General features: G+C 44.9%; 1 protein-coding gene across 2 annotated transcripts in view; it reads right to left on the bottom strand.

Annotated features, from left to right (window-relative positions):
• The window catches only part of LOC138979360 (methyltransferase N6AMT1-like), a 50,949-nt gene that overhangs the window by 1,318 nt on the left and 34,997 nt on the right, over nt 1-14,634 (bottom strand). For both annotated transcript variants that reach the window (XM_070352064.1, XM_070352065.1), the window contains 3 exons: nt 12,308-12,398; nt 1,738-1,821; nt 73-214 (listed from right to left, as the gene is read on the bottom strand). In XM_070352064.1, the coding sequence (XP_070208165.1) occupies nt 73-214; nt 1,738-1,821; nt 12,308-12,398 (317 nt within the window). The remainder of the gene's footprint in view (nt 1-72; nt 215-1,737; nt 1,822-12,307; nt 12,399-14,634) is intronic.

The raw sequence follows: 14,634 nt of genomic DNA, 5'->3' as shown, positions 1-14,634 counted from the left end.
TCTCTCTCTCTCTCTCTCTCTCTCTCTCTCTCTCTCTCTCTCTCTCTCTCTCACCATGCCAGCTCTACCTACCCACAACATTCTCCCTGAGGACGATGAGGTAGAAGACTCCACGTGGTGACAGCAGCCGACCCACACGTGGCAGCAAGCGATCTGTGACCTCCCGACCTTTGACCCCTCCTGCCCACGACGCTTCGATGCCCCCACTGCTCACCTGAAACAGCACGGTAGACTCAAGGTCAAAGTTAAGTAAGGATAAGGATAACGTTTCATATCGTCCTGTCAGGTTACCCTCATGTAAGTTCGGGTGGCTTTCTCATTGGGAAAGCAAACTGCCATACAGCACAGAGCTAACTGCCATACAGTACAGAGCTAACTGCCATACAGTACAGAGCTGACTGCCATACAGTACAGAGCTAACTGCCATACAGTACAGAGCTAACTGCCATACAGTACAGAGCTGACTGCCATACAGGACAGAGCTCACTGCCATACAGTACAGAGCTAACTGCCATACAGTACAGAGCTAACTGCCATACAGTACAGAGCTAACTGCCATACAGTACAGAGCTGACTGCCATACAGTACAGAGCTAACTGCCATACAGTACAGAGCTAACTGCCATACAGTACAGAGCTAACTGCCATACAGTACAGAGCTAACTGCCATACAGTACAGAGCTAACTGCCATACAGTACAGAGCTAACTGCCATACAGTACAGAGCTGACTGCCATACAGTACAGAGCTAACTGCCATACAGTACAGAGCTAACTGCCATACAGTACAGAGCTAACCCAATATGTTTTCTTTCCTGCATGCGTGTGCTTATGTTTCCAAGACCCAAGACCCGAGACCCAAGACCCGAGACCCGAGACCCAAGACCCAAGACCCGAGACCCAAGACCCAAGACCCGAGACCCGAGACCCAAGACCCGAGACCCGAGACCCGAGACCCGAGACCGAAGACCCAAGACCCAAGACCCAAGACCCAAGACCCAAGACCCAAGACCCAAGACCCAAGACTTTTTGTTGTGAACTTGGGATCTTTTTGCGTGCACACGGCGGTGTTCAGACCCAGAGGGTAATCTGCACCAAAGCAACTATGGAAAATAAATCCCTGGCTGAACGCGGGGGTCGTATCCTCGCTGAACGCGGGGGTCGTATCCATGCTGATTGCAACACACTGGTTTTGAAGTCAGAGCCGCTATGACTGAGCTATCTCTAATCCATTAGACAATTTTCATTAGGCCTAAAAAAAAAAAGGTATGGTTACGGTAACCCGACCTACCCTATTTTTAGGGGACGACCCTATAACTTTTTATTACATTTGTCACAAAAAAACCAAAAAAACAAGAAAACGAGTGCAGAAAACGCAATGAAAGCGAAAGCGCTCGAGTTGCACACTTATTTCCCTGTCAAGTAGGTTTAATTTGTACACATTAGAAAAAAAAGTTAAAACAAAAAAAAAGTGATTGCCTACCTTCCTACCCTATTTTTTTTGGCCTTAGAAACATTGACATTTCACTCTAGACTGGACACACCATCATCTGTACAAAGCGAGCCACCCAACATCCCCCTTGCACTGCTTTATGTACACATGCACAAACACACAAGTGACAACTCACACACACACACACACATACACATACACGCGCATACACACACACAAACACATACATGCACATACACACACACACACACCCACACACACACACACACACACACACACACAGTTACCTCAGAGGAAGGGGTGACAACGTAGGGAGGGTTGAACAGCAGGACGTCCACCTGACCCTGCAACCTGTACTCCACGGCACCGCACTGAACACACACAATGTGACCCTTGTTGTACCGCAATGAACATACACAATGTGACCCTTGTTGTACAGCACTGAACACACACAATGTGACCCTTGTTGTACAGCACTGAACACACACAATGTGACCCTTGTTGTACCGCAATGAACACACACAATGTGACCCTTGATGTACCGCAATGAACACACACAATGTGACCCTTGTTGTACCGCAATGAACAAACACAATGTGACCCTTGTTGTACCGAACTGAACACACACAATGTGACCCTTGTAGTGTTGCACAGCACCGCACTGAACACACACAATGTGACCCTTGTTGTACAGCACTGAACACGAACAATGAGATCCTTGTTGTACAGCACTTAACACACACAATGTGACCCTTGTTGTACAGCACAGAACCCTTGTTGTACAGCACTGAACACACACAATAGAACACTTGTTGTACAGCACTGAACACACACAATGTGACACTTGTTGTACAGCACTGAACACACACAATGTGACACTTGTTGTACAGCACTGAACACACACAATGTGACACTTGTTGTGCAGTCACAATGTGACCCTTGTTGCAGTCACAATGTGACCCTTGTTGTGCAGTCACAATGTGACCCTTGTTGTGCAGTCACAATGTGACCCTTGTTGTGCAGTCACAATGTGACTGTCAGATATGACATTTATGGGTTTTATGTATGAACATGTATGTAATATGAGTACTTAATTAATGATGAAATGATGCTGTTATTAGTATGCATTAATTGACAGAAGTAGACTCGTATCGCGAAAAACATTATTATTGATTCGCATGCCTGTTGGACCATGATTATGGGGCCTGTACTGTTACCTGTAGAGCCGAGTCTCCACCACTCACGTGCAACAGGTGAAAAACCTGAATGTCCATTTTTTGTAAGGTGAGGTGTTAGACTTGTGTCGCCAGTCACCTAAGCTGTTAGCTTCACTTGCCCATTGAACATGTAAGCGGCAAGTCGGGGAAGATTCTTTGCTCGCGTGCTCAGGTAAACTATTTTTCATGATATTTTTTCGCTAAGGAACACTAGTATGTTTATGAATAAGCATTCTTCATATTCGCTGTTATGTTAACTTAAGTGTTCATTGTACTAGTTCTTAATCTGGATATTCTGAATAGTTGTTTAATGTGTGGATAAATAACTCGGACATGGATGGGAATTGATATTAGTATTGACAGTAGTTATTTAAGAATTCGTGTGTGTGTGGTTGAATGTAGAGTGTAATAGGGCCTTTTACACCAAGGCTATTCTAGGCGACCTTGACCTTGGCCCGCTGTGCCTCGGGCAAAATCAGCCACTTTTGCGCGTTGTTTGAATGGTGGAGCCGTACGATGGTGCACAAACATTGCTGTTATGGCGTGTGTGGAAGTGATTTAAGACACCGTGAGAGATCACACATGGTCGGTGTTGGATGGGTACCGTTTTCCAAACCCTCTAGAGATTTAGAAAAGTGCCGAAAATGGATTAAACTATGTGGAAGAACGATCGAGAGGTTCAACATCGAAAAAGTCAACAAAGACACCTACATTTGCACAAAACACTTCGTCGGGGGGCACTTGAAAATGACATGCTGCTTTTCTTCCTAAGTATAAATGGAACAAAAAAGATTGTACCATGCTTTGACTTTATGTGCTGAGAGAGGAAGAAATGGTTTTAATGTAGCTTTTTCATATCCCCATAAACCAAAGTGTGATACTGCAGCTAGTTAGCAAAACAATTTCATTGAAAAACTAGACAGCAAGTGACACATAGTCTACAAACCAATGAACACGAAGGCATTTAAGAAACAGGATCATTCTTTTAATCTTGTCTAAAATTTTGAACATGAATCTCACTCCAAAAACACAATCTGACAAAAGTGGCAGAAAAACAAAACTACTTCAGCATACAAATGGCCCAAAGAATATGGTCTGAAATCAGACAAAAAGCATGACAGCTCGGTGCTTGCAGTTGCATACAACAAGAACACAAAAAGGAAAAAAAAAAATGGTCAAACTGAACTATGTGTCGTTCAAAGGAAAAATGGTTTGCCTCAAGGAAAAAGACTTGAGAGACATCACATAACTGTACAAGCCGAGCTCACAAGAACTATTGGTTGTAATCATGAGTATGACTAGACTGAAATGATAAATAATGTGCATCACAGTACTATTCAAGCACTAAAAAGTGCCTCCCACTAGCTTGTCACCAAATAAACAAAGTAGGTTGTAACAAAATTGCAGATTAATAAAAAAAATAGTTCAATCAATAGTATATGTCACACCTGACATTAAACTAGTGATTTCCATCACTATCCTTTTCAGGCATTAAAAATAGTTCAAAGCACCTAGCCCCACATAGAAGTAAGAGGCTCATTCACAAGCTAGTTAAAAGCTTTTCATTCTTTTGTTTTTCTCAAAAGAAAATTCATAGTATGACAACAGTATTCACAGCAGGCAGTTTTAAATCATGCAAGGGCATTCTGTGTGTTCTGTTCACGAAATACATTGTAATTTTAAACAGAGACAATTTTCAGTTCACGCGTGAAGATGATTTTACTGACCAAGTTTCTCCCCATATATTTCATAACCCTGCAGGTGAAAATGGGAATACCAGCACAGAATGATTGTCAGTGAAAATTTAATACCAACACTTCAAACTACATCACTCATCATAAAACAGAAACTGTGACTCCAGAGTGGATTTAAATGAAAATCAAAAAGTGGAAAAACTCATACTCTGATAATTGTTGTCCAAGTGTTTCAAATTACATCACTCATCATAACTTGAACAAAAGCTGTGACTTGGATTTAAATGAAAATCAAAACGCGGAAAAACTCATACTCTGATAATTGTTGTCCAAGTGTGTCAAACTACATCACTCATCATAAAACAGAAGCTGTGACTTGGATTTAAATGAAAATCAAAACGCGGAAAAACTCATACTCTAATAATTGTTGTCCAAGTGTTTCAAACTACATCACTCATCATAAAACAGAAGCTGTGACTTGGATTTAAATGAAAATCAAAACGCGGAAAAACTCATACTCTAATAATTGTTGTCTAAGTGTTTGTGTGGTTAAAAAAAACCAAATGTACCTGATCATGAATGAAATCAGAGCAACCCATATGATCATTAACCATTCACTGCCACTGGTCCATACGTATACTCTTCAGTTTCAAAAAGGAGATGGGTATTGAAGAGGCAGTGCTACTGTTAGTGATTCAAAGTGCCATACATCCCATCCTAGTGCTGTGAAATGGGGATTTATTCAATATTTCATGGAAGCTAACTAATATTTGCATGTATGCATGCAAACATACTGTGACAGTACTAATACAGTAAAAGCATTATTGAGGGTGAACAGCCTGCTTTACTTGGTTTCAGTGAGGAGTAACAATACTAACAATAACAATATGAATAATAACATGCCTATGTTGTGAAATGTAAGTACTTGCCCCCCCCCGGACACTGGCAAAATCCCAGCAGAATGTCCCCATCTTCGCTGACGATTATGCACAGTTTATATGAGGAAGTGTGCAGGTAGGTTGTCTGCCTCTGTGTCGGTTTTACCTCCGCGGTGTAGACGAAAAACTTTTCCACTTCTGCATGTATGTATCTCAAGTTGAGCACATGGCCATAAAAAAGGCGATATATCTTCAAAGGATTTGTAAGCTTTCGCCTTCTTCTGGTCGAAATCGTTCTTTTTCTCAATCAGATAGTTCAGGATGTCAACAACACCGATCCTGGGTGCGTTTGATGGGTCACTTTTTTCGGATGTAAAAGGATCGCGTGGTGGAAATCCGATCTGTCGAAGTTTTTCGGAAAGTTTTTCTTGCACGTCCTGTCTTGTAAAATCCGGATCGATCGGTAGTTCCAACTGCTGTGCAGTTTTCACAAGTTGCAGCAGACCATCTCGTCTGTATCCAGTAACAGTATCGACAGCGAGTTTGCCCGTACCCAAGGGGAGTAACTCGAAATGACTCAGCGCGCGGTCAGCTGTAAAAGGCCCTATTACAGCCCAGGGTGAATGATGAGTGAATTGCTGTGTGTGTTATGCCTATGGAAATACTGACTCAAGAATTACTTTCACAGGAGTCTTCCCAGAGACAGAAGATGGAATTCGCGAGAGCTTGTCTGAACATTCAAGCAGACGCATGAAGAGATGAAGATGCACGAAGCAGAGCGACGTGATCTTAACCGGACTTTATGGACCACGCCAGGAGTCGCCGCGTCGGCTGGGTGATGGAGAAACAGATGAACTACACTACGCTGTTCTGGTGATGGGGTAACACATTAATTTACTCATCTAGAACCCTGGGCGTATTGTGTATATGTGTGTGAATCCTGAACGTTTGATATATGTACATGCTTTACCAGTGAGCTATATAAACATATTGAGCTCCACGTTTTTTTCTTTTATTGTTGGAATGAATCGGAGGAGAATAACGAATGCGTATAAATGAAATAGTAGCCTTCTGACTGACAGTCGGTATTGTAGATAATTCATTCCTGACAGTGACCCTTGTTGTGCAGTCACAATGTGACCCTTGCTGTGCAGTCACAATGTGACCCTTGTTGTGCAGTCACAATGTGACCCTTGTTGTGCAGTCACAATGTGACCCTTGTTGCAGTCACAATGTGACCCTTGTTGTGCAGTCACAATGTGACCCTTGTTGTGCAGTCACAATGTGACCCTAGTTGTGCAGTCACAATGTGACCCTTGTTGTGCAGTCACAATGTGACCCTTGTTGCAGTCACAATGTGACCCTTGTTGCAGTCACAATGTGACCCTTGTTGCAGTCACAATGTTGCCCTTGTTGTGCAGTCACAATGTGACCCTTGTTGTGCAGTCACAATGTGACCCTTGTTGTGCAGTCACAATGTGACCCTTGTTGCAGTCACAATGTGACCCTTGTTGTGGAGTCACAATGTGACCCTTGTTGTGCAGTCACAATGTGACCCTTGTTGTGCAGTCACAATGTGACCCTTGTTGTGCAGTCACAATGTGACCCTTGTTGCAGTCACAATGTGACCCTTGTTGTGCAGTCACAATGTGACCCTTGTTGTGCAGTCACAATGTGACCCTTGTTGTGCAGTCACAATGTGACCCTTGTTGTGCAGTCACAATGTGACCCTTGTTGTGCAGTCACAATGTGACCCTTGTTGTGCAGTCACAATGTGACCCTTGTTGCAGTCACAATGTGACCCTTGTTGTGCAATCACAATGTGACCCTTGTTGTGCAGTCACAATGTGACCCTTGTTGCAGTCACAATGTAACCCTTGTTGCAGTCACAATGTGACCCTTGTTGCAGTCACAGCAAGCACAACTCCCCTTTCAAGACCCAATTTAAGACTGCCTCCTTTTTAAGACCTTATATTTTGAGATTTTTTTTATAGCCTCTGTAAATTTACCTCTGTTTTAAGACTCCCTCATTGTTGAGACCTTGTTTTGTCAGCATTTTGATGTCTTAAAATTGGGGTACTACTGTAACGGGAAGCAACGCAACTCAGCACTGTGTGATCTAGCAATGGCTAGCAACACCATCACGGTGAAAGGGAAGCTACACTGTGTGATCTAGCAATGGCTAGCAACACCATCACGGTGAAAGGGAAGCAACACTGTGTGATCTAGCAATGGCTAGCAACACCATCACGGTGAAAGGGAAGTAACACTGTGTGACCTAGCAATGGCTAGCAACACCATCACGGTGAAAGGGAAGCAACACAACTCAGCACTGTGTGATCTAGCAATGGCTAGCAACACCATCACGGTGAAAGGGAAGCAACACTGTGTGATCTAGCAATGGCTAGCAACACCATCACGGTGAAAGGGAAGCAACACTGTGTGACCTAGCAATGGCTAGCAACACCATCACGGTGAAAGAGAAGCAACACTGTGTGATCTAGCAATGGCTAGCAACACCATCACGGTGAAAGGGAAGCAACGCAACTCAGCACTGTGTGATCTAGCAATGGCTAGCAACACCATCACGGTGAAAGGGAAGCAACACTGTGTGATCTAGCAATGGCTAGCAACACCATCACGGTGAAAGAGAAGTAACACAACTCAGCACTGTGTGATCTAGCAATGGCTAGCAACACCATCACGGTGAAAGGGAAGCAACACTGTGTGATCTAGCAATGGCTAGCAACACCATCACGGTGAAAGAGAAGTAACACAACTCAGCACTGTGTGATCTAGCAATGGCTAGCAACACCATCACGGTGAAAGGGAAGCAACACTGTGTGATCTAGCAATGGCTAGCAACACCATCACGGTGAAAGGGAAGTAACACAACTCAGCACTGTGTGATCTAGCAATGGCTAGCAACACCATCACGGTGAAAGGGAAGCAACACTGTGTGATCTAGCAATGGCTAGCAACACCATCACGGTGAAAGGGAAGCAACACTGTGTGATCTAGCAATGGCTAGCAACACCATCACGGTGAAAGGGAAGCAACACTGTGTGATCTAGCAATGGCTAGCAACACCATCACGGTGAAAGGGAAGCAACACAACTCAGCACTGTGTGATCTAGCAATGGCTAGCAACACCATCACGGTGAAAGGGAAGCAACACTGTGTGATCTAGCAATGGCTAGCAACACCATCACGGTGAAAGGGAAGCAGCACTGTGTGACCTAGCAATGGCTAGCAACACCATCACGGTGAAAGGGAAGCAACACTGTGTGATCTAGCAATGGCTAGCAACACCATCACGGTGAAAGGGAAGCAACACTGTGTGATCTAGCAATGGCTAGCAACACCATCACGGTGAAAGGGAAGCAACACTGTGTGATCTAGCAATGGCTAGCAACACCATCACGGTGAAAGGGAAGCAACACAACTCAACACTGTGTGATCTAGCAATGGCTAGCAACACCATCACGGTGAAAGGGAAGCAACACTGTGTGATCTAGCAATGGCTTGCAACACCATCACGGTGAAAGGGAAGCAACACTGTGTGATCTAGCAATGGCTAGCAACACCATCACGGTGAAAGGGAAGCTACACTGTGTGATCTAGCAATGGCTAGCAACACCATCACGGTGAAAGGGAAGCAACACTGTGTGATCTAGCAATGGCTAGCAACACCATCACGGTGAAAGGGAAGCAGCACTGTGTGATCTAGCAATGGCTAGCAACACCATCACGGTGAAAGGGAAGCAACACTGTGTGATCTAGCAATGGCTAGCAACACCATCACGGTGAAAGAGAAGCTACACTGTGTGATCTAGCAATGGCTAGCAACACAATCACGGTGAAAGGGAAGCAACACTGTGTGACCTAGCAATGGCTAGCAACACCATCACGGTGAAAGGGAAGCAACACAACTCAGCACTGTGTGATCTAGCAATGGCTAGCAACACCATCACGGTGAAAGGGAAGTAACACAACTCAGCACTGTGTGATCTAGCAATGGCTAGCAACACCATCACGGTGAAAGGGAAGCAACACAACTCAGCACTGTGTGATCTAGCAATGGCTAGCAACACCATCACGGTGAAAGGGAAGCAACACAACTCAGCACTGTGTGACCTAGCAATGGCTAGCAACACCATCACGGTGAAAGGGAAGCAACACAACTCAGCACTGTGTGATCTAGCAATGGCTAGCAACACCATCACGGTGAAAGGGAAGCAACACTGTGTGATCTAGCAATGGCTAGCAACACCATCACTGTGAAAGGGAAGCAACACTGTGTGATCTAGCAATGGCTAGCAACACCATCACGGTGAAAGGGAAGCAACACTGTGTGATCTAGCAATGGCTAGCAACACCATCACGGTGAAAGGGAAGTAACACTGTGTGATCTAGCAATGGCTAGCAACACCATCACGGTGAAAGGGAAGCAACACTGTGTGACCTAGCAATGGCTAGCAACACCATCACGGTGAAAGGGAAGCAACACTGTGTGACCTAGCAATGGCTAGCAACACCATCACGGTGAAAGGGAAGCAACACTGTGTGATCTAGCAATGGCTAGCAACACCATCACGGTGAAAGGGAAGCAACACTGTGTGATCTAGCAATGGCTAGCAACACCATCACGGTGAAAGGGAAGCAACACTGTGTGATCTAGCAATGGCTAGCAACACCATCACGGTGAAAGAGAAGCAACACTGTGTGATCTAGCAATGGCTTGCAACACCATCACGGTGAAAGGGAAGCAACACTGTGTGATCTAGCAATGGCTAGCAACACCATCACGGTGAAAGGGAAGCTACACTGTGTGATCTAGCAATGGCTAGCAACACCATCACGGTGAAAGGGAAGCAACACTGTGTGATCTAGCAATGGCTAGCAACACCATCACGGTGAAAGGGAAGCAGCACTGTGTGATCTAGCAATGGCTAGCAACACCATCACGGTGAAAGGGAAGCAACACTGTGTGATCTAGCAATGGCTAGCAACACCATCACGGTGAAAGAGAAGCTACACTGTGTGATCTAGCAATGGCTAGCAACACCATCACGGTGAAAGGGAAGCAACACTGTGTGACCTAGCAATGGCTAGCAACACCATCACGGTGAAAGGGAAGCAACACAACTCAGCACTGTGTGATCTAGCAATGGCTAGCAACACCATCACGGTGAAAGGGAAGTAACACAACTCAGCACTGTGTGATCTAGCAATGGCTAGCAACACCATCACGGTGAAAGGGAAGCAACACAACTCAGCACTGTGTGATCTAGCAATGGCTAGCAACACCATCACGGTGAAAGGGAAGCAACACAACTCAGCACTGTGTGACCTAGCAATGGCTAGCAACACCATCACGGTGAAAGGGAAGCAACACAACTCAGCACTGTGTGATCTAGCAATGGCTAGCAACACCATCACGGTGAAAGGGAAGCAACACTGTGTGATCTAGCAATGGCTAGCAACACCATCACTGTGAAAGGGAAGTAACACTGTGTGATCTAGCAATGGCTAGCAACACCATCACGGTGAAAGGGAAGCAACACTGTGTGATCTAGCAATGGCTAGCAACACCATCACGGTGAAAGGGAAGTAACACTGTGTGATCTAGCAATGGCTAGCAACACCATCACGGTGAAAGGGAAGCAACACTGTGTGACCTAGCAATGGCTAGCAACACCATCACGGTGAAAGGGAAGCAACACTGTGTGACCTAGCAATGGCTAGCAACACCATCACGGTGAAAGGGAAGCAACACTGTGTGATCTAGCAATGGCTAGCAACACCATCACGGTGAAAGGGAAGCAACACTGTGTGATCTAGCAATGGCTAGCAACACCATCACGGTGAAAGGGAAGCAACACTGTGTGATCTAGCAATGGCTAGCAACACCATCACGGTGAAAGGGAAGCAACACAACTCAGCACTGTGTGATCTAGCAATGGCTAGCAACACCATCACGGTGAAAGGGAAGCAACACAACTCAGCACTGTGTGATCTAGCAATGGCTAGCAACACCATCACGGTGAAAGGGAAGTAACACTGTGTGATCTAGCAATGGCTAGCAACACCATCACGGTGAAAGGGAAGCAACACTGTGTGACCTAGCAATGGCTAGCAACACCATCACGGTGAAAGGGAAGCAACACTGTGTGATCTAGCAATGGCTAGCAACACCATCACGGTGAAAGGGAAGTAACCCTACTCAGCGCTGGTGGCCAACCACTTCTCCAGTGAAGGGAAGCAACCACACTTGGCTGTGGCAGTTTGTGGAAACGCACCACCAACTTAATGGGTAAAGGGAAGTAATTCTACTCAGAACCAAATGGTGAGAAAACCTGCTTCATATGAGAAGGGAAGCAACCCACCTTAGGTGAGGATTTGCAAACAAAATGGTGTTTACCTCCCATTTCAATGTTGACATAATTTTTGTAAGATGGCAGAAGCATTGTTTGTGCACGTTCAGTTCAATAATAACACAATCAACGCTGATCACTCCGACAAAGAATGTCAAACGAAGTGGGAACAAACCAGCAACAAATCAACCACTGGCCACACTGATACCATCCAACTTCCTCCCAACCCCATCTGGAAGAATTTCTGTGCAAAGTTTAATAAACATTATGTCCAGTAGTTTTCTATGAATCGCTCTACACACACATTCACACACCCACCCTTGTACATGAACACACACGCACTCTCACCTTTAAGAAAAGATTTAATCAAATATTGACTAAATGTAAGAAGAAATGGAGTGACAATATCATCTCATTGCCTCATTTTTGCATTTGATTGAAATTTTGGCCAAGCAATCTTCGACGAAGGCCGGACTTCCCTTATATGAGACCCTGTTTTCTCAGACTTTCTGTTCATAACCTCTTTAAATTGACCCCCGTTTTAAGATTCCCTCTTTTTTAAGACCTCATTTTCTCAAATTGTTCAAGGTCTTAAAGGGGGGAGAGTACATTTTGTCAACTTCTTTTCGGTGACAGTTTCACACAACTTTCATTCATAAATCACATCAGTTCAACACACAAACACACTCACCAAGTCACAGAGCACAGGGTGAATGAGGACGTTATTCTCTCTTCCTGTTCTCCTGGCGAAGTCTGCTGCCTTTGGGTTGATGTCTGTACACCTTCACACAAATAAAACAAGGGATACACGTAAAGGCACAGTCATAAAGGCACAGTCATAAAGGCACAGTCATTCCAATAGAAACAGTCAGGCTTACCATCACAAACATGGCCGGGTTTTCAAGCAGGATACGAACATAATGCTACACTTGGACACATACCAAGACATTGTAGTCAACATCTAGACTGCTTTCTGTTCAGGGTGAGAATTGTGTGATGAATTCACTTCATAGATCGCTACCAGTAAACATAAACAAATGACAAATAAATTCCCACTCTGCACGACAAATGTTGGGATGGTACAGAGGATCACTCTGCACGACAAATGTCGGGATGGTACAGAGGATCACTCTGCACGACAAATGTTGGGATGGTACAGAGGATCACTCTGCACGACAAATGTCGGGATGGTACAGAGGATCACTCTGCACGACAAATGTTGGGATGGTACAGAGGATCACTCTGCACGACAAATGTTGGGATGGTACAGAGGATCACTCTGCACGACAAATGTCGGGATGGTACAGAGGATCACTCTGCACGACAAATGTTGGGATGGTACAGAGGATCACTCTGCACGACAAATGTCGGGATGGTACAGAGGATCACTCTGCACGACAAATGTCGGGATGGTACAGAGGATCACTCTGCACGACAAATGTCGGGATGGTACAGAGGATCACTCTGCACGACAAATGTCGGGATGGTACAGAGGATCACTCTGCACGACAAATGTCGGGATGGTACAGAGGACCACTCTACACGACAAATGTCGGGATGGTACAGAGGATCACTCTGCACGACAAATGTCGGGATGGTACAGAGGATCACTCTGCATGACAAATGTCGGGATGGTACAGAGGATCACTCTGCACGACAAATGTCGGGATGGTACAGAGGATCACTCTGCACGACAAATGTCGGGATGGTACAGAGGATCACTCTGCACGACAAATGTCGGGATGGTACAGAGGATCACTCTGCACGACAAATGTCGGGATGGTACAGAGGATCACTCTACACGACAAATGTCGGGATGGTACAGAGGATCACTCTGCACGACAAATGTCGGGATGGTACAGAGGATCACTCTGCACGACAAATGTCGGGATGGTACAGAGGAACACTCTGCACGACAAATGTCGGGATGGTACAGAGGATCACTCTGCACGACAAATGTCGGGATGGTACAGAGGATCACTCTGCACGACAAATGTCGGGATGGTACAGAGGATCACTCTGCACGACAAATGTCGGGATGGTACAGAGGATCACTCTGCACGACAAATGTCGGGATGGTACAGAGGATCACTCTGCACGACAAATGTCGGGATGGTACAGAGGATCACTCTGCACGACAAATGTCGGGATGGTACAGAGGATCCCTCCTTTAAGGACCTTCACAAATCTGAGAAAAGCAGGTCTTAAAAAGGAGGGAGTCTTAACAAGGAGGGAGTCTTAAAAAGGAGGGAGTCTTAACAAGGAGGGAGTCTTAACAAGGAGGGAGTCTTAACAAGGAGGGAGTCTTAACAAGGAGGGAGTCTTAACAAGGAGGGAGTCTTAAAAAGGAGGGAGTCTTAACAAGGAAGGAGTCTTAACAAGGAGGGAGTCTTAAAAAGGAGGGAGTCTTAAAATGGGGGTACATTTACAGGTTTTGAACAGAAACTCTGAGACACCAGGGTCTTAACAGGGAGGCAGTCTTAAATTGTTTTTTTCTAAAAGGGGGTTCCACTGTATCCTATGTGCCTTGAAAGATCGTTATAGTGAGGGAGACCTGTACCTTTAACTTACAGTTAGTGTGTCATTCAAGTTATAGTGAGGGAGAACTGCTACCTTTAACTTACAGTTAGTGTGTCATTCAAGTTATAGTGAGGGAGAACTGCTACCTTTAACTTACAGTCAGTGTGTCATTCTTATAGTGAGGGAGAACTGCTACCTTTAACTTACAGTCAGTGTGTCATTCTTATAGTGAGGGAGACCTGTACCTTTAACTTACAGTCATTGTGTCATTCTTATAGTGAGGGAGAACTGCTACCTTTAACTTACAGTCAGTGTGTCATTCTTATAGTGAGGGAGAACTGCTACCTTTAACTTACAGTCAGTGTGTCATTCTTATAGTGAGGGAGACCTGTACCTTTAACTTACAGTCATTGTGTCATTCTTATAGTGAGGGAGAACTGCTACCTTTAACTTACAGTCAGTGTGTCATTCTTATAGTGAGGGAGAACTGCTACCTTT

The sequence above is a fragment of the Littorina saxatilis genome, linkage group LG11 (genome assembly GCF_037325665.1).
Source record: "Littorina saxatilis isolate snail1 linkage group LG11, US_GU_Lsax_2.0, whole genome shotgun sequence".
NCBI lineage: Eukaryota > Metazoa > Mollusca > Gastropoda > Littorinimorpha > Littorinidae > Littorina > Littorina saxatilis.
The sequence above is the reverse complement of the archived record's forward strand: the minus strand, read 5'-3'. Positions and strand labels throughout refer to the sequence as shown.